The sequence below is a fragment of the Amaranthus tricolor genome, chromosome 1 (genome assembly GCF_026212465.1).
Source record: "Amaranthus tricolor cultivar Red isolate AtriRed21 chromosome 1, ASM2621246v1, whole genome shotgun sequence".
Classification (NCBI taxonomy): domain Eukaryota; kingdom Viridiplantae; phylum Streptophyta; class Magnoliopsida; order Caryophyllales; family Amaranthaceae; genus Amaranthus; species Amaranthus tricolor.
The window spans coordinates 38,706,224-38,725,973 of NC_080047.1; the positions used below are offsets into that span (position 1 = coordinate 38,706,224).

General features: G+C 34.4%; 2 protein-coding genes across 5 annotated transcripts; one reads left to right on the plus strand and one right to left on the minus strand.

Moving 5' to 3' along the window:
- Positions 1-220: 220 nt before the first annotated feature.
- On the plus strand, positions 221-10,447 carry LOC130817592 (U11/U12 small nuclear ribonucleoprotein 48 kDa protein). 4 transcript variants are annotated; one of them, XR_009043823.1, is made up of 7 exons: positions 221-423; positions 507-572; positions 2,686-4,112; positions 4,359-4,473; positions 7,913-8,020; positions 9,005-9,772; positions 9,883-10,447. XR_009043823.1 is itself a non-coding variant. In XM_057683393.1 (6 exons), exons 3-6 carry the CDS (start codon positions 2,782-2,784, stop codon positions 9,641-9,643), a joined length of 2,193 nt encoding a protein of 730 aa, XP_057539376.1. In that variant the 5' UTR covers positions 245-423; positions 507-572; positions 2,686-2,781; the 3' UTR covers positions 9,644-10,447. The 4 variants fall into 4 exon arrangements, 1 of the variants encoding a protein (XP_057539376.1); XR_009043825.1 differs by having other exon boundaries at positions 245-423; positions 9,887-10,447; XR_009043824.1 differs by lacking the exon at positions 507-572 and having other exon boundaries at positions 245-423.
- A 4,629-nt stretch (positions 10,448-15,076) lies between these two features.
- On the minus strand, positions 15,077-18,420 carry LOC130817608 (uncharacterized). The gene is made up of 4 exons (XM_057683417.1): positions 18,050-18,420; positions 17,656-17,726; positions 16,743-16,878; positions 15,077-15,521 (listed from the first exon to the last, which is right to left on the minus strand). Exons 1-4 carry the CDS (start codon positions 18,192-18,194, stop codon positions 15,442-15,444), a joined length of 432 nt encoding a protein of 143 aa, XP_057539400.1. The 5' UTR covers positions 18,195-18,420; the 3' UTR covers positions 15,077-15,441.
- Between the last annotated feature and the right edge of the window lie 1,330 nt (positions 18,421-19,750).

Sequence of the window (19,750 nt, forward strand, 5' to 3'; positions counted from 1 at the left end):
AACCGCCACATGAGATGGCGGTTTGCCTTGACCAAACCGCCACTTCATGTGGCGTTTTTGTGCTTTATGTAAACCGCCATTTCAAGTGGCGGTTTGGTCTGAAAAAAAAAATAGACTTTTCCACGTAGACGGTATTCTGGGAAATACTTTTCCAAATTAGGTAAAGTGGGAAATTTTCTTTTTTTAAACATTATTCTGGGAAATGACTCCAAAAGAAACGATTGAAAACAAAAAAAAAAATGTAAACTATTCTAATCCCTAAATCGAAGACTCAAAGAATCAGAATACGCCATAATCTTTCACAACCTCTTCCCTTCTCTCGAATACTCAACGACAGATCTGAAAATCGCCCCTTCCCGGATCACCGGCTCACCGACCGGTCACCAGTCATCGCATCCTCCATCTATTCCCTTAACTTCTGTGGTGTGCAATTTCTCTTTTCAAAATCTATTTGATAATGTTTTCTTAATTTTTCAATTTGATTGTGGACTTATTCTTGTTTTCAGTCAAAGAATTTGGATTCTATCATCTTGTCACCGGCACAATTGATCTGAAAATAACGTAATTGCAAGGCATGCCTTTCTTCTTCATCATCGTCTTGTTTGCTTTTTCAAGTGTGTTGTTCAGTTATGGTGCTAGAATGTTCTAAACTGTGTCTGGGTTCTTTTCACTGAGTAATCAATTTAGTTAGGGTTTTTAATTGGGGGTTCTTGATCAATTTGTTGCTATTCTAGCTGTGAAGCCACAATTTGAGTATCCTGATTTTATGTATCGTTGTTTAGTCAGACTACTAATCTTTGATACTGAAACATGACAATTGACATTTGCAAATGTGGTGTTTTAGGTGATTTTTACACATCTAAGAATTACAATTACAGTGCAATTTAAGCCCTTTAAATCCTTTGCTTTAACTCTTCTCCTGGAGTTGATGTTGATGAACTAATTTGTTAGATTTACATTTGGATATTTGATACGTAATACTTTTTAAGGATTATATAGCTGAGATGATAATAAAGTTTGGCGTAGGTGGAGAGTGTTTTTTATCCTCTATGTTTCTTTTCTGATGTATTGATGCTTCATAATAGTTTATAGATGTATACTGTAAGACATCACTTATATTACAACATGATTATTAATAGGATGTTGCCATGTTGGAAACTTTAGCTGAATTATGCTCAATTTAAGAATTACGACCCTGTGAACTAATCTTACAATCATACATAGCTCAAGAATTTATAGACCAACCAACAGGTTAATCTATTCGAGGTTCACTACTGGTTTGGGCTGCTATTTTATTATGTGAAGTAAGACCAAAATGCATATTATCTACTATCAACCAAAATAATCAAAACCATTATAAAATTTTAATAATTGAAGTTTCATTACAACCATTGTGAAATTTTAATAATAGAAGTTTCATTATAGTTCTTTTATATTCATTGATAATATGTTCTCAATCGTCAATTGTGTTTTGTGGTATTTGTTGGAATTCAATTAGAATGAAAAAAGAGAAAGGAATTCTTTGATTGAAGTTAATCAAATGATTAACGGGGTCTGAAATATCATATAATTAGTTTTGATTCTTTGTGATTGAAAAGAAGTACGTTTTATTATTTTAAATATGGATATAGTCCAAAATACAAAGGAGATAAAGTTTTGAATAATTGATGTTCTTGAATGATTTAGGAGGTTCTTGTGAAAAATCATTGATAGTGGGATAAAATATTGGTTGTTATATTAATTGATTAATTTGGTATTCTTGACAGGATTATCAGCTTTTTTTGAGGATTTTCGATGTTGGGTTTGAATGTACATATTGATGTTTAATTGGAAATACTTGTCAAGAATTAGATGTAAGATGATTTAAGGTTCTAGAGGAATTATGAGTTCTTTATGAGTATTTTCGATTATGCACTTGGATGACTACTTTTGTGTTTAATGAACTGTGTAATGGGGGTAATGGATGTGGTAAGCTTAGGATGTTGAACAAAGTAGATTTGGTCATAAACTTTATTTTATAATGGTGAAGTGAGGATTAGAGTATGTACTATTGTGATGATTAGAAATGCTAAAACAAGAGTCTTAGTTAAGCTTTAGTTTTTAAGAGGAGATTTAATAAGTTGTATATCAGTATAGTAGTATCGAACACACCCTGGTGACGTTATGTTGTTGTCATGTTTCAGGATACGACCACGTCGAGGGTCCCTTCTAGTTGATTGTAGTGAATCGGTCTTGACCCCTTGAAGCGTCTTGTTTGGTGTGTAGTTGCAGTCTCTTAAAAAGGATGTGCCAAGACTACCTTTCTTGAAAATTGTTTTACTAAATTACCTTTGATATTGAAAATTAATAAGTTGAACTTGTTGATTACTTATGCTGATATTGTGATATGGTGAATGGATTGGACTCACGAGCTGGTCATTGACTGGGTAGAGGGAAAACATTTCTTACTCCCTACTTTTGAGGCGAATTGTCATTTAAATATTGACTAGCTTCACCCGAGAGAGACATAGCCTTAGAGCTATAAGGTTCCTCTCAACTAGACTCCCAATGCGCACAAAGATCTAGGACTGATTTTGCTTTTAAATCTTTTATTTTGATTTATCATGTTTGTTCTGTTTTGAATTGCTTCTGCTCATTCAGTTGAAACTGACTCCTTTGTTGTTTCTATCTTTTAATTGCTTACAGATCGGTACCATCCGGGAACGATGAGATAACAGAAGTGATTAGAGTATACCGTGAAGATATTTGAGATTTAAATTCTTTGGGTAGATAAACCCCGTGATGACTTGTTTTACTCAATCAACCAGTAAGATGAGTTGTTACACTAACCCTAATTTCTCAAATCCCCAATTCAATTCAAGGCCACTTCAACCTCCTCCTCCACTGTTACCTGTACCACCATTTCATATTCAGCCTCAAATTCCTCTTCCTGATGTACCTAATTCACTTTCTTCTCTCAAAACACTCCTCCAATCTTCAAACTCAACACTTCAGTATCTTTCCTCCCAATTTCCTCAACTTTCTATCTCCTCCGGTGACCTGATCCAATGCCCTTCAAACCCTAATCATTGGATTCCCCCAAATTCCCTCTTTTCACATTCCCTTAATTGCCCCTCTTCACTTGATTTGGACATTCTTTTGGATTCTCTCCAATACCCTAAAACCCTAAATTCTGAACAACATCTGATTCACCAAAACAAGTTTGTTCAGCCCCTTAACGATCCTTCCTTGGAACTTTGCTTCTGTCTCGACGATTATGTCGATTATGGATCTAATTTCTTTTACCAGGGTTGCCCCGGTGTTGTTAGCTCACTTAATGATGATGCAAGTAGGAAAATTTTTACCCTTCCTGGGATTTTATCGGTTGAGTGCGCAAATTTTGTAGTTAATTTTGAGAGGGAAAATGATGGGTTTCTGGAATTTAATGTTAAGATGCTTCCATCTGAGATTTGGGGAGTCCGACATGAGGTTGAGCTGTGGAATGATCATCCTAATGAGTATTCATATAATGTTGTTAAGGCATTTTTGTGTATGGGTTGTGTGAATGAATGCGATTTGTTGACGTGGTTGATTTCGAATTCATCTCGTTTTGGTGTTGTGATTGATGTTTCCATGAGGGATCATATGTCTGTTCTGTTTAGAATTTGCTTGAAAGCAATGGTGAGAGAGGCTGCACATTCTCACGAGTCTGTGTTTGAGAGTGAGATGGGTGATAATGGTCCTAAATTGGATAGGAAGGCATCCATTTTCAAGTGTCCTGTTACTGTTGAAGCTCTGAGATGGTTGGTATCACAATTGGCAATTTTGTATGGCCAAGTGAATGCAAAGTCTCTTGTTTTAGCAATGCTTAGACAACTTTTGTATGATGCAGCATCTAATGCCTCGTTTTTTCCTCTACACAAGAAACTTGAGCAGACTTCAGCCACTGAGGAAGAGACCTCAGGGGAGGCCACGAAGAATGAAAGGGATGATAGAACAGATAAAAGAATATTTAGCAAGTCTGTTTTTGTTTACCAAATAGCTGCAGCTATAGCTGCATTGCATGAAAGGTCATTGCTCGAAGAAAGAATCAGGGCACTACAGAATCCTGTGCCCCCTACTGCTTATCAAAGGTTTATTCATGTCATGTTATATATTTTTTGTGATGATAGCAATATAATAAGATGACTTTTTTATTACATAGTTGCATCAGTTTCTACTTAGTAGATTGTAGCCTCTTCTTAGCCTGCTTTTCATACTAAGTGATCTGATACTGATGTTTTTAAAGAACATAATTATGGTGGGTGAAGTGATATATGCTTCTAATAGATTTTTTGCCCTTGAAAGAATATTCAATTTTGTATAATTCTTTGTTTTAGGATGGTCCAATATCAAGATATTTCTAAGAAGGCTGATGCAGAACGCCTTAAGCGTCCTGATTACAGACCATTACTTGAGCATTATAGCCTCCCTTCTCAAAGGCAACATAATCAGGTATGGTTTGCTGCCTGAAATGATATTTTTTTTATGTTATGATTGCTTTAAGACCTTAATGTGTGGTATTAGAGGGTTCTTTTGTATCGGTATGAAACTTAGAACATAAATATATAAGTTGGAAAATAATGTGATACCTGATCAAAGTGTTGAATGATACAATAATAATAATATGAGAGGACCCTTCCAAGATATGAATTCCAAAGTTTGGGATGTAAACTCTAATGTGCAAAGGATGTCTTAGGCCCGCAACCACAAAGGAAGACTAATCCAAGGGGTGATTTACCTGAAAGTCCCTTTCACGCTCAAGTTAGTTTGGGAACAATTGATAGAATAACATAACAGTGTAATAATGAATGCAATGCTTAATGTAAAATAGATGGAGAGTAGAATGTATCTAAAATTGTCTCCCTCCTAGTTTGATAGGGAGGGTTCTTTATACTAGAAAAATCATGGGGAGGACAACGTGGATTTAGTTGGTTGTAGTTGAGAAGATGGAGAAGTGGTGATAGTGGGTGACATGGGAGTAATGGGTGAGTATTATTGGTTTGCGTGTTGACTGGAATTAAGTAGGTAGGGTTTTGACTAGAAATAAGTAGTTAGGGTTTTGACCCTTTTTACTAGGTTTAGGGATTTGACCTGTTTTATGTTGACTTTGATGAATGTTGATTTGGATTTATTTGAGCCCATAACATTAGCCCTACCGTAAAGAGTGATAAAGGAAGGAATTTAATGTAGCGAGGGCTTCAGAAAACAATCATACCTGTGATGTGGATCAATAAAATGTTCGAAAGAAACCATACTATTAGGTTCGAGTAAGATAATCTTCGAGCTCTTGCCTCGGTAGGCCTATGCTCGGTGGAAGCCCCATGAATTGTAAATTTTTGGCCTTTGAGCCATTGTTGATGATTCAACCTTGGATCTACATATGATAATCCGACCTTTGAGCCAGATATGATGATTCGACCTTTGAGTCTGATACAATGATTCAATCTTTGAACTTGATATGATGATTTGGCCTTTGAGCCATTTCACTTTTGTTTAATTATTTGTACCCAACAGTCAATCACCCGGGATTTAGATAAGGAAACAACTAGGTGAATCCTTTGAAAGTAGTTTGATAATATTTCGATTCATTTATTTGATTTGTCCAACCGTTTATCACCCAAGACTTAGATAAGGAATCATGCTAGGCGAATCCTTTGAAAGAATTGATGAATATTCAAACATAGGTCCGCAGCATAGTTAAGAATTAAAATGGGCAAGACAACACCCCAGACATAGATTCGTGTAATAAGGGATTGATTTATCAAGCTAGGCGATAGTGATACTCACTATGAATGCTTTGACAATTAACGCCCAAAATCACTCGTTTTGAGGCTTAATAAGAGTCCGAGTTATCAAGCTAGGTGATACTCGCGATGAATGCGTTGACAAATAACGCCCAAAATAACTCATTTTGGGGCTTAATAAGAGTTTGAGTTATCAAGCTCGGTCTCGCTATGAATGTTTTGACAAATAACACTTAAAATCACTCGTTTTGGGGCTTAATATGAGTCTGAGTTACCAAGCTAGGTGATACTTGGATGGATCGATACTTAAAACATAGAAGATAAATTGAGAACCAAAACAATTAATGGTCTAATACCACTTAGGCTAAAACCAATAAATTTGGTAACTAATAACCGCTTAGACTATGATTAATATAAATGGTTTCATAAAAATTATTTTAGCCCCTAAATTTGTAGATGAGGGCTAAAGGAGGGTCTGAATCACTTTTCCTTCGGATAAATTTCATACTTCGAATATTTTAGCCCTAACTTTGGAGTTGAGGTCTAAATGAAGGTTTGAATCACTTTCCTTTCGGACAAAACTCGTATTTAAAATATTTTGGCCCCTACTGATTTTTGTTTGAAAAGTTTTCACCAAAATCACAAGTCTTTTTAATCCATTGCTCACAAACTTTAATAAAAAGGCGGGGATTATGTTGAGCTTGTTGATCCATGACAGGGTTCTAGTCAATGTCATAGAATATCACCGTATTTGCCCCAATAAGATTTATTCCAACACTTCCCTTACATATAGACAAATAAATAAAAATATTTTGGAATTCGTATTAAATTGCTGCATCAAAGTTTGCCTAAACTCTGGTGGAGTAGATCTGTCCAAGCCCGTATATGTATACAAATTTATAAAAGCTTCCAATATATATCAAGCCTTTTTGTAATTTGAGTGAAGATTAATGCTCCTTTGATCTCAATCTCCTTAAGTAGAATAAGTAAACTGCTGGAGCTTTCTACAATCAAACTGATTGAAGGTTGAATTGTGGGTTCTATTTGATTTCTTCATTGTAAGGAATTTTTTTGAGGATTTGTTGAGTGTATAATTATAAAATCTGGGTTATACTTGGTATACAAATTGCAAATGATTACAGGGAAATGGTGACGAATTGATTTTACTAAATACAAACTCGTAAGTTGATTGTGTTTTTTTTGGGGAGACATGACTTTTATGTTTGACGCCCAAATTGTTTCATTATGAAACTTAGGACATAAATATACGAACTCGTAAGTTGATTCATTTTTCCTTTTTTTCTTCCATTTCTTGCTCGTATTTTTTTCTTACTTCATCTAATATTATATAGTAATTTTTTTATTTAAATTTTCTGTTTTACTTTTGTTTCATTTTTAACTCCTTTTACTTATAATTAGTATATTTAAATTTCAAAATTATACCCATTGTTTCGGAGTCACCTAAGGTGGCCGTCCATGTTCATGTTTCCATCTCACGTTCCAAATCGTATTATGCAGCAGCCTTGCAGGTAACAATGGGTGGTTATGCTTTGGTTCTAAGGAACAAAGATCACATTAGTACTTGTGATAACTCATTTGCCTTAAATTACAATAGTAAGGTCTTAGGTTTCATATGGTTTTTCTTGTGGACAGAAGCTCTTTTAAACTTTTGCTGTGGCTTACTGCTTGAGTTTCATTGAGAGTATTGGCTAGTATTACAGGCAACCTGTGGTGTTACCTTTTCTGATTATTATTCCTCTTGAAATGTTCTTATATGTATTTTGTGCTTAATATGCTTCCATACAGGGTTTATAGAGTCATTGCTGTAATGGCTAAAACTGATAATGCTACAGGATTGTGGGATTTTGTGGATGCAATCGACCAAATTTGATGTATATGTGTAGACCTATTTCATTTGTCCCAAAACCCAGGTAGTTCAATTACAATATGACATAGATAGGATTACTATTCATTTTCAGTTCTTCCCCAATGGTTTAGGATAAAATTTTGGTGCTGATATTAAGCTTTCTCTTCGACAAACATTATCTTGGTGTTGTAATTTGCTAATTGTCTGTACTTCCTTTCACTGCTTGTAAACTTTAAGCTGGATTGTATCATGAAAATTTTCAAACTTCTCTGCTGGTTAGGATACTAACAAGTTGAAGACTAGAGAAGAGTTATTGGCTGAAGAAAGGGACTATAAACGCAGAAGAATGTCCTATCGTGGAAAGAAGCTGAAGCGAACAACAAAAGAGGTAACACTTTCAACATTGGGCGATTTTATTGTGCTTTTCTTCTGCATATCTTGGGTTTCACAAATAGGATGGCAAAACTTGTTACAATACTGCTGTTGTTGTATGGCCATGTGTTGCTTTCATAATTAAGCATCAAAGAACAGTATTTAGACATGTAATCTTCTTATTAAACACAATGTTCCGCTATCTCATTCTTTTGATATGGCCTTTGAGAGAGCCTTGGCATAAGTTTGCATATTATATTTCAGTACTTAAGGCCTCCAAATACGCTGCTTCTGCTTTTGCTTCTCAGCCATAGCGTTAGGTAAAATAAGCGATTGGTTTTCCATTGGGTTTCAGCTTCTAGAATTTCCTTGATCTAGAAAGAGTAGGGTTTGGAAGTTGCAATGTTGCCACTTAGGGTTTTCATTTTGTTCTTTTTAACAAAAATGAGTATTATTTGACAGCACGTGTACCTAGGCTTTTAGCCTTTAATTATATTTATGCATCAACCCTTCGTTTTTCTCTCTGCCCCTCTCTCTGTCTCTCATGCGTGCACACTCACACATGAAACACCTGTCTTGTATAAATATTTTCAGATTCTAATGTAGGAGAATTATCCTGAATATGCCCATGCTTTGCTAATAATCCCACTTGAAAATTTTTAAATAATCCAATCTTTGTATACCTTTTGTTGCAAAGAACCGGTTACAACCGGTTACCTGAATATAAATTCTCACCAGCCTAAGAACCTTTCTTTGCCCTTCGCTCTTCGCGACAAAATGAAGGAAAATGTTGGATTATTTTAAATCTTTCAAAAGGTGGGATTCACATGAAGTGCGCAATAGCTTGGATTATTTAGGGCGAATTTTCCTTTAATGTATTACCATGATTTTTTTTTTTGATCTCATTACATAAATTTGGAACTGAGAGACTTGGAAGTAGATTACTGCTTTACAGTGCTTGGGAATTTTAACTATGATGTTTTATTTTTTAAATTTAAAGGTGATGAGGGATATCATAGAAGATTACATGGAAGCTATTAAGCAAACAGGAGGTATTGGAGCCTTCTCAAAGGGAGATGCAGAAGGAGCAATGTCAACATTTAAGAATTCTACTGCTCTTAGTTCCACAAATCTGGAGACAAAGCATCACTTTCAAAATAATCAGCATGCTGGTGATAGGAAATTTATTGATAAAGACTATTATCTTGTGGACAAAACTCCCATTGATCCTTCTCTTTGTAGGAAGGGGAAGGAATCTTATGATAGCGGAGATCTTGACAAACAAAGAACAGATAGGAATAGATGTTCAAGGGATTATCACTCTAGAAGCTCTAGTAGAGATAGAAGACACAACCATTCAAGGGAGTATAAAAGACACAAAAGGAACCAATATGTTTCGGAAAAGGATGAAGATGAACGATCTAAATTCAACTATTCTTTTCCTAATGATTCAGGCTGTTATGATAAGATTTCTCTGTGTTCTTCATCAAGTTCTCTTAGGAACCATTCTGGTTGGAAGCATAAAAGGAAGTTAGAATCTTCGGATACACATAGATGGGAAAGACATGAGAATGATGAATCAAGTTTGTTTAAAAGGGATGGATTTAGTGATAGATATGATCCTTCTGAAGCCGATTAGCTCATTGGCAATCAGTCCACAAGGCAAAGTCCTAGTGCTCGCATGAAGATTGAGAAAAACATTCTGGATTCATTTTAAGGTTTGAAGCTTTGGATTTGTGGTGTCGAAGACTTGATGTTGCTTTGGCAGGTATGTAAAATCAGGTTTTAGCATAATTCAATGGCTTTTGATTCATTTTTATTGTGAATGATTTCCTGTATTATGTTTTGACTTGCTTTATTGACAACATTTCTTTGTAGGAAGTCATTCAAGTTTCAACAAATTTTTTCTTTGTTCGTATCCTTCATTGTATCCTTTAGTACTTTTCTTTTGAGGCTATGATTTCTATTCATTGGTTTTTTGTTTTATGTCTTTTTTGATCTGCGTGATGTCGTTTCCCCTTCTTCGTTTCTTGCCTTTTTTTTTTAACAATATCTTATCTGATGTTGCTTCTTGTTTAGAGGGAAATGCAGTTGGCCGACAAAATGGTAAAGTGAAAGCATATTTATGTTGAGTTGATGTTTGCTACACATTTGATTCTTTTCTAATATATTACATTCAGCATAAATCGCTTTATATAATTGGCATGCAGTCTGAAGCATGTAATGGATCGAGTCATCCATAGATGATTAATGTTAGGTTTCGACACAATCTGTAGCAAAAGTATGTAAATAGATGAATATGTATGAATGACGTTGAATGAATGTATTGATGAAATCGTAAATTAATTGTAACCTAAAAATGATTACAATACAATGTGATGATTCAAGCAGTTCATCTGCTTGTCCAATTTTATTACAAGATCATTGAATATTTCCCACCCTCCATCTCTTGTTATACTATTTTCTTAATCTTAAAACAACTACTTACTAATTATTATCTACCAAGTAATTCCTATATTATCCCTTTACAGTTATCTATTAAGTAATCCCTATATTATCCCTTTACAGCATGAGCTGGCGCTCGTGCTGATAATTTTTTTAAGGGATTTAATGGCACCTATGATTGTCAATTTAATGTGTTGTAGTTGTATAAATAAGATTGATGCACACCGTTGAAAATGGGATAGTTTGCAACGCATATTGTTCATACTTTCATTATATTGCTTGTTATTTAGTCTTGAAGTAATATGTCTTAATACTGATTTGTCTTGTAAATTGTCACCTCAAACTATGAGATTTAATTAGTCATGTTGGATCCAATCTAGAAGGTGCAGTTTTTGTATACTCGATAGTCGGTTTTGGATGGGGTCACCAAGTTGTTGTAGTTATTAGGACTTTTATCGTAAAGATGCGGTTCATTGAGTCCTCCGTCAACAGTTTGGAAATGAACCAAGCGATTTGGAAATTTTGTGAAAAGTATCAAGTACTTTGTTATCTGGCCTAGGTTTATCACTTAGAACCAGGATTAAGAATAGTCTTAATAAGAACAATTGAATGATCGTTGTTTTTGAGAAGCTGATGTTTGCCATTTCTTCTCTCATTAACAGTTAGTCTATAGTTGTTGCTGAAACTATTGTTAACATCAAATTGAAAGGTGGTAAGGGAGTGGTCTTCAAATTGGACTTTGTAAGGCATATGATAGGGTTGGTGGGGACTTTCTAGATAGGGTAATGTCCAGAAAAGACTTTGAGATTCGATGAAGAAAATGGATGAAAGGTTGTCTGAATTTAGTTTCTTTTCATTGGTGATCAATGGTCGTCCTAGGGAATGGTTTAACTCAACAAGGGTCATAGACAAGTAGATGCTTTATCTCCCTATTTTTGGACTTTTATTATCGAGAAGTGTGACACTATTTTTCTCTTGTCGGCTGATCGATAAAACTTTAGATATTTGGGAAAGTTTTTGGATTGAAAAATCAATAAGTCCAGTCTTTTAGGCATAAACATTAGAGGAGAATTGGAATATTTGGCTAATATGGTTGATTGTGAAGTAGTTAAATTTCCCATCACTTACCTACCTGTGTATACTTTTGGGAGCTAACCCTCGAAATACGATTTTTGAGCGCTTATTATTAAAGAGGTGTTGAGGAGGCTCGATGGATGGAAAAAGGCTAGTTTCACTTTAGGAGGTAGAATTTCAATCATCAAGTCTTGTCTTAGGAACATTCCTATCTATTTCCTACGAAATTGGATGTTTTTTAATGGAATTTGCTACGAAAGTTGTAAAATTAAAACCTTGTTGCTATCATATGGAAAAATTTTGAAAAATGCTACTATTCGGGTTTTGTAAAACCACCACGATGCTAACATATAAAATTTCCCGTGTATTTATTAGGACTTCTATCGTAAAGATGACTTTTAAATAAGACCTGCAACAGTAAAGAGATGAACCAACAAAGTGTTGCGATTTGGGATTAAGCGATCCAGATGATAAAAATATATAGTATCACCTGGAAAATGGCTTTGGAGATTTTCTCGTGAGCCGAATTCGTTGTGGCATCAACCATTCAATGTGAAATGCTTGCATGTTCCAGCTCTTCATATTTCAGCCCTTGAAGATTTTCTTAAGACATCATCCATTGGATAGAGACTTACAATCAGTGGCTGATCTTTTGTCTCTTCTCCATAACTTTCAAAGCTAGTCTCGAGAGACGTATTTCAAGCCCAAGCCATTAGAAATTAATGCCTATTTACTGTATTCTTAATGTCTACTTACATTATTCTTAATGCTTATTTATAGTATCTTTAATGCTTACTTTTAACATCTTAAATGTCTACTTACATCATTCATCATTCTTAATGTCTATTTGCAATATTTTAAAAAAATATAATGGATCAGCCCAATTAGAGACGGTCTCTCATTGTGTAACTTTCAACCCTCCTTAAACTTGGATTCCTTTCCATAACTTTCAACCCTCTTAAACTTGGAATCTAGAGTGTGGAATATTGACCCATCAAACAGTTTTCCATGTGCCTCCTATTCATGTCTGATCTCCTCTAACGCTCTTCTTCATTTTCAGCAAATAAAATCAAAGCTTTTATTTGGTTTGTAGCCAAAAGAAAATTGAATACTTTGGAGAATCTTCAAAAAAGAAGGCCAAATATGGCTTTGAATCCAAATATGTGTATTATGTGTATGGAGGAGGGAGAGGACATTGATCATGTTTTCTTGCAGTGCAATTTTGCGTGAGACTTAAGGGCTAGGCTTTTTCAATTTGGAGGTTAATTATCGATTGCTTTGAAAAAAATAAATAACTTTCTTAATACCTTTTATCGCGGTATAGGGTATAATGATGACATTAAGTCTTATGAAGCTGTGAGAGTCTTTCTATCTTATGGACTACTTTGTTAGAATGAAAGAGAAGAACTTTTTGTGATTGATTTCTACTTTTGGATATTATTTAGAACAAGGGGAAATTCGTTGCATCACAAACTTGTTTAGAAACAAACGTTGTGGGCTTCATATTATGGCTTAGAGGCTGCTTAGCCTTTTTGACTTGTTGTCTACAACCCTTTCTGGCAATGCAACATTAGACAATGATCATGTCTAGTGTCTAGTCGGACGACATCATTAAATCTAAATTCCAATCATTTAACGCCATCAGAGACTTGCCAAGATAATTGGACGAATTATTTCCCGTAAATTAAAAGTACTTTGAATTATTCTTATTTGAAACCAAGAGCAAGAATAAATTTATTTTCATCCGTTATTATACTCAACACTCAAGCAACGCTAAATCTTGTCATCTTTGCCATCCCCTTATCAGCTATTAATTTTCTTATCTTCTCAACATCATTCCATCTACCTTCTTCTGCATACAAGTTTGACAAAACTATGTAGCAGCTCGTTTTTTCTGAATTTAATTTGATAAGACGTTCAACAACGCGCTTAGCTACATTAAGTGACCCATGAGTTGATCTAAATCCAGCAAGAAGAGTTCCCCATATTCTCTTATCAAGTTTAACTCTCATTTCGCTAACAAAATCAAGGGCTTCTTCAACATGTCCTTGGCGGCTAAGCAAGTCCATCATGCAAGCATAATGCACAAGTTTTGGTAATATTTTGTACTTGTCTTGCATGCAATGAAACTAGTACCATCCCTCATCTTCTAACCCACATACAAAAGCTACGTCATTGGGCTTTATTCCAAAATCCAGCATGTTGGCGAACATTTTCAAAGCGTCATTTGCATGCCCATTTAATCCATATCAATTGATCATTGAGCTCCAACTTATCAAATCTTTGATGGAACTTTCATCAAATACAACTCTTCCTTGCTTTACTCTTCCAAATTTACAGTATACATCAATTAACGCTGAAATGAAGAATGTGTTGCGCAAGTAGCCAGCTTTAGTTACATAACCATAGACTAGCCCTGTTCAAAAAAACCCAACTCGTTTGACCCGATTGCTGACCTGCGGAACCGCAACATAAATGGCGGGTCAATTTCTAAAATAAATTGTAATCTATGGGTCGGGTGATGGGCCACAATTAATATAAGTGGATACAACAAAACCAGATTTTATGCTAAAACAATGCAATTCAAGTCCAAAAAAGAATTTTTTCAGTCTCTGAAATTGCAGCATCCACATCTCAAAGAATTTCATCGTCAACATTAGAGCGGAAATGATACATCTCCGTAAAGACGATTGATGTTTCTTTAGGATAGCCATTCTCAATACATGAACGAATCATAGTCTTCCAAGTGACTACACCCTTTCTTTGTGTTAAATTAGGTTGAACTTATTTTGAATGCTAGCATATTAACGGGGAAATACGATGTGCACACACTTTATAAGCCAAGGAGATATATTCTATCCCAAAACCATATGGCTATGGGAAGAAGATCTCCAATAACTTATAAAGCGTGCACACCATCTTTTAATTTGTCGATGTAGGATACATGTATCCGAACACTTTGCACCCGAACATAAACTTTAATTGCATATTTCAGTAACTTATAAAGCAGGTCATCCGGTTGCCTGAGTTTGCTCTAGACAAATACCCCATAAACTTGGAATTATTCATGGTTAATCAGTAGGTGAGATTGTTGTAGATAAATTACAAAAAAATTGGATTATTATAGGTAATTTTTCATATATATATATATATATATATATGTAAATAATAAACATTGTTTATATAAAAAATAAGAAAATGTACTAACCAAGAATAATCCTATTTAATTCATCTTATTATTATTAATCGAAATTTACTTTCGAAAATTTTGCTTTGTTTATCAATTATAACTGACTTCTACAAACTAAAATTAACTTTTACTAACTAAATTTAATTTTTACTAAATATTACTCAATTATTAAAGGCGATTTAGACAGGGTCTAAAGTTAACTTTATTGTTTTAATGTTCTTGCTTAAACGGTGAACATACTATTTGTATTGATCACTAATTCACTATATTCAATTTATTCACTAACTAGGCCTGTTTGAAAACTATAATTTTATTTAAAAATTCTTAATTAACTCAAATTTAATATTTAACAAATCAAAATTCAAATTTGAATTGAAGCTAATTTCACCATCTTTAAAGAAAAATAATTAACTATAGTTTGAAATGAAACACTTGTTATCAAACACAACCTTGATGCTACATTGCTAACTCTTAAAAGATCGTTCGTAAATCAATCGTATCACTCAGGAAACATGATGTACATAAACTTGTAACAAATTTACATTTCTAACACAACTCATTTTCCTCAATTGGGCATGATCTCGGTCCTCAACCCGGGTAATCATACCAAGGGCAAGGGCTTATCAGCTACCGATGTACATAGATTCACATGAAGATCGCACGAACAAGAATAGAAATTACAAGATTAACATCTGATTTTTGTACATCATCGATCAAGAATTCAACGCTTAAGAGGCAGCTGTTGCATTTCTTCCCAATTCTCGTTTTCTGGCACGTTCCATCTTTCGCTTTCGCCATTCTTCTAATGCTATAGAATATGGATCAAAACATCAGGGTCACAAAACACAAAACAGACGATAATGCTCACGCCAATTTTTTGAAGCAGCTAGTACAATATGCCTTCGACCAATAGAAAGCAACATTGCATACAACAATGCCAGTAAAATATGACAAAGAAGTTGTTTGGATGTATATATGCCTTCAACGGTTATAAAATGCGTCTAAGATAAACTTAGCCACTCAGGCCCGAGGGTCCCAGTATGCAGAACACATAAAAAAGAGCACCCAATGTGTGTAAAAGGCGCAATGGGAGCTCTTTTTCACAATAACCGCCTTTTTTCTCACAAGTCTCTTTTTTTTTTATTATTATTATAGGATAGGATAGGCCGAGGAAAGGGGAAGACTAGGTGAGAATCAAACCCATTCTCACAAAACTATTATATTAATGTTTGGAGCCCCATTTCAACGAGGCGCACACCTCATGCCATTGCTTTGTGCCTACGCAGTAAACCCCAATCACTTTACCAAGCTTTGTGCCTATTGTCAAAGGCTAATATAAGAAAATAGCATAACCGCAATAGCAGAATAAGAGAAGCAGTTGTAGGGGCCTGTAAGCATAATGGTGACTCGAAAGTTTTAGGATATACGGATACAAGGACATGTCAAAAGGAGCATCAATCTGCGGCAAGATTTGGATGTACACTAAGTCTTTAGTTTTTAGTTCCAATTTATTGGTCATTTGATGTAAAATATTAACTACATTCAAGTCCTTCATTCAAGGAACTACACTTTTAGCTCCTGCCAAATCCAGGGATACCTAGGATAACTAAATAATCATGTGCACCATTTTGGACTCCTCTAGTAACCCAACTATCATCTCATATTCTCATTCTATCACCCCACACCCAAACAAAACACTTTTTCCCAAGCCAGCTTAAAAAAGCATGTTGAGTGTTGACAAAGAAGATACTCATCATAGAAAATTGTAAGTCAAATAGATAGGTATTGAAGTAAAGCACACATACTTTCTATAAGTTAAAAGCAAATCTCAAAGATGTTAATTGTTATTCAGCAACAATTATGATGATTGAGGACAATCCTGACCAAAATAAGAGGGGAAGGGGGAACGGTATTGCATAAGCACAATGTCAGAAGTTTAAGTTTAATACTTTAATGGCATTGGGGTATAATGAAATGATGATGAGAGTGCTCGCATGTTCAAGAGGAAATCGATTAGCTGACCATTTACCTTTTTGGCTAGCTGGATCAGAAAAATCGCGGAGAGTGGTTAACCTATTAGATAGATCGACTGCAGCAGTCTGCTTCGTCACTGTTTGTTGAACTGTCTCCGGTTCTGCATACAATTCTTGCTCAATTTCCCTCACCTAAAAAAGGAAAGATTCTCCCTTAGCAAAAAGCAAATGACGTTATCATGCTTCCTTTTCAAACTATTAAAATCCAATCATCTTCTACCCTAGTCTCTCTTAACAAAGCCCCTAAATTCATGAACTCATCAGAAATACGAGTCATTATAAATCAAAGACAGGTCACTTGTTGAATCAAAAATCCCATCATTTCCATACATTTCATAGCACAATCTACTTGATAGTTGATATATGATTTGTAGCCTCCGCTAACCACCCAAATTTCTATCTAACAACAACATCATAATACCCAAATGCCACTAACGGCCCGTATGGTAATCGGTACTATAATATGAGAATGGTAATGGAAAGTAAGTGTCATTTTAGTAGGAATATCTCTTGACTAGTTTAATGGTCATGCTTATTTCCCTTAAACAATGTCATTAGCTTCACATAATTCATTCCAATGCACTTCAATTTGATAATGTAATATTATATGTTCATAGAAAATTGCAAATAAAAAACTTTTTATGAACAAGCTTTCATTACCAAGGTAATGACATGATACACATCATGAAAATTTACACTACAAATCATTCTCATTCCCAACATTTAGTACCGATTACAAAACAGGTAGTGACTCCCACTAAGTGGTTTGGGGGACGGATGTATACAATCTTACTCTTTGTTAGAGATAAATGTAACTAAAATTTGAGCCATATCTATAACACTACAACACTAAAACCTCAGATAATCTATTTCACAAACGGCATCAAAAGTCAAGCGTGTAGAACATACTCTTCGGATCAGCTCCAATGGTTGCATAGCTCTCCGAATCTCCTCAGATTCCTTCATACACCTAAGCTGAACTGTAATTAAGAACAAATAAGACTGAACTACAGCAATGTCCAACTATACAGGAAAACCCTTAAAACCAAGTTGATCCAATCCGAAACAAAACAATATGATCAGCAATCTTAACTAACTAATATACCAGAAATTATATGGAAAAACCCTAGATACAAAGTGATGCTCAAATTAACATTCATCAGCGGTTCAGGGTCATTAGATTTGTCAAGATTAAGAGAAAAAGAGTATTTTGAGAGATTAGTGTACCAATAGGGGAAAATTGAAATCCCCAAAACGAAAATATGATGACCCAATTAAGAAAGTAAGTATATAGGAAGAAAACCTGAATTGGGATGGTTAGGAGGAGATCTGGGAGAAGAAAAAAAGCCCTGAAGCAAGAAAAGGGCAGTGACCAAATTGAACAAACACAAAACAATGGTTGCATTTTTGAAGGAAAATCTCAACTTGCATGACTGTTGTGTCTCCATTGATTTTGTTGGTTCATTAGTTTTGTGGGTGGAATTTGGGAAAGCACAACGTCAATGGAAGACAAGAACAGCAAGAAAAGAAGAAAGTTGATCCCACATCGGAAGAGAACGACGAAAGTTTGAAGTGAAACCAACAAACTGCCTTAAATTAATGAGTTAGGAAGGCAAAGATGGCGGTGGGAACGAACCATAGCGTCTAACCAATAATCGAGTGTGCATCTATAGATCTAATTACTATTGTGTCTTATGGCTATATTTGAAAGTTGGATTTGCAATTTGATTTCTATTTTCACATTTTTTTTTTACTAGTTAGCTATTTTGACTTTTAACTTCGCAATATATACTTCTTTTATTTAGCATAAGTTGTAAAATAAGTAAAATATGAAAATGAAAATTAAGTTGAATAATGAGATAAAAAACAAGTGGATGATAGAAATCAGTGATTAGGATAAAAAGAAAGTATAAGGTGGTGGATGAGATTAAATGAGACTATTGCCAAAAAAATATAATGCAAAATAGGCGAGAAAAATTAAAATAAAAATATGGTGCAAATTAAGAGGGACAGATAGAGTATTATTTAGGTAGTGTCCCTATTACATCCTTTGATTCTTATCCATACATTTTCTTTCATTTTCCCTCAATTTTAATCCTACTCATACTTACTTCGTTCTGCAATACTTGCTACATTTCAATAGTAATACTATTCATCTCCAATCTTATTTCAGTAACTCTTACTCATGCATAAGAAATAATAATAGTCATATGATATATTGTTTTATTCTTTTTAAAACCTAGTTTTTAAATATGTAATCTACATAATTTTTTGTTAATTCAAAATAAAGATATTTAATATCTAAATATACATTAAATATGTGTAAAAAATTATATTTTAGTGATTTTTATCAAGGGGGTGATTGGCAAACGGCTCATAGCTAACTACAGTGGCTGATTTGACCAACTGATTTTAAACCCGTTGTTATGAGCAACTTGTTCAATAACAACTTATTCATATCAATAAGCTGTTATAACCAGCTAGTTCACCAAATATTAGCATTAATTGGTTTAACCACTTAATCTTTTATTTGTATCAAAATAAGCTAAAATCATTCATATTTTAATCTCTCATCTAAAAATGGAGTGATATTTTAGGAAAAAATGAAATGGATACGCGAATTTATAAAAAAAAACGTCTAATTTCCAAACCTGAGGTTTGGTGCGAACAGAAGAACTAGTCAAAAAAAGTCAAAGAGCTGTTCGCACTTACTAAGTGCGAACAGAGCTAGAACCTGGTCAAACAGGGTCAACCGCTATTTGCAGTTACTAACTGCGAGTAACTGGTCCTCTGTTCGACCAGTTCAAACTAGCCGTTATATTGTCAAACTAGCTGTTAAATCAATCTTCTATAAATACAAAAACCTTATAACTCAATTCATTCATTCATATTCACCAATTTATCATCCTAAGTTAAAGGTAATTTTCTATAATTTAGATTAATTCTTTATTCTTATTATTGAATTGAATTGTTATTAATTTTGTTAATGCTTCTAATTAGGGTC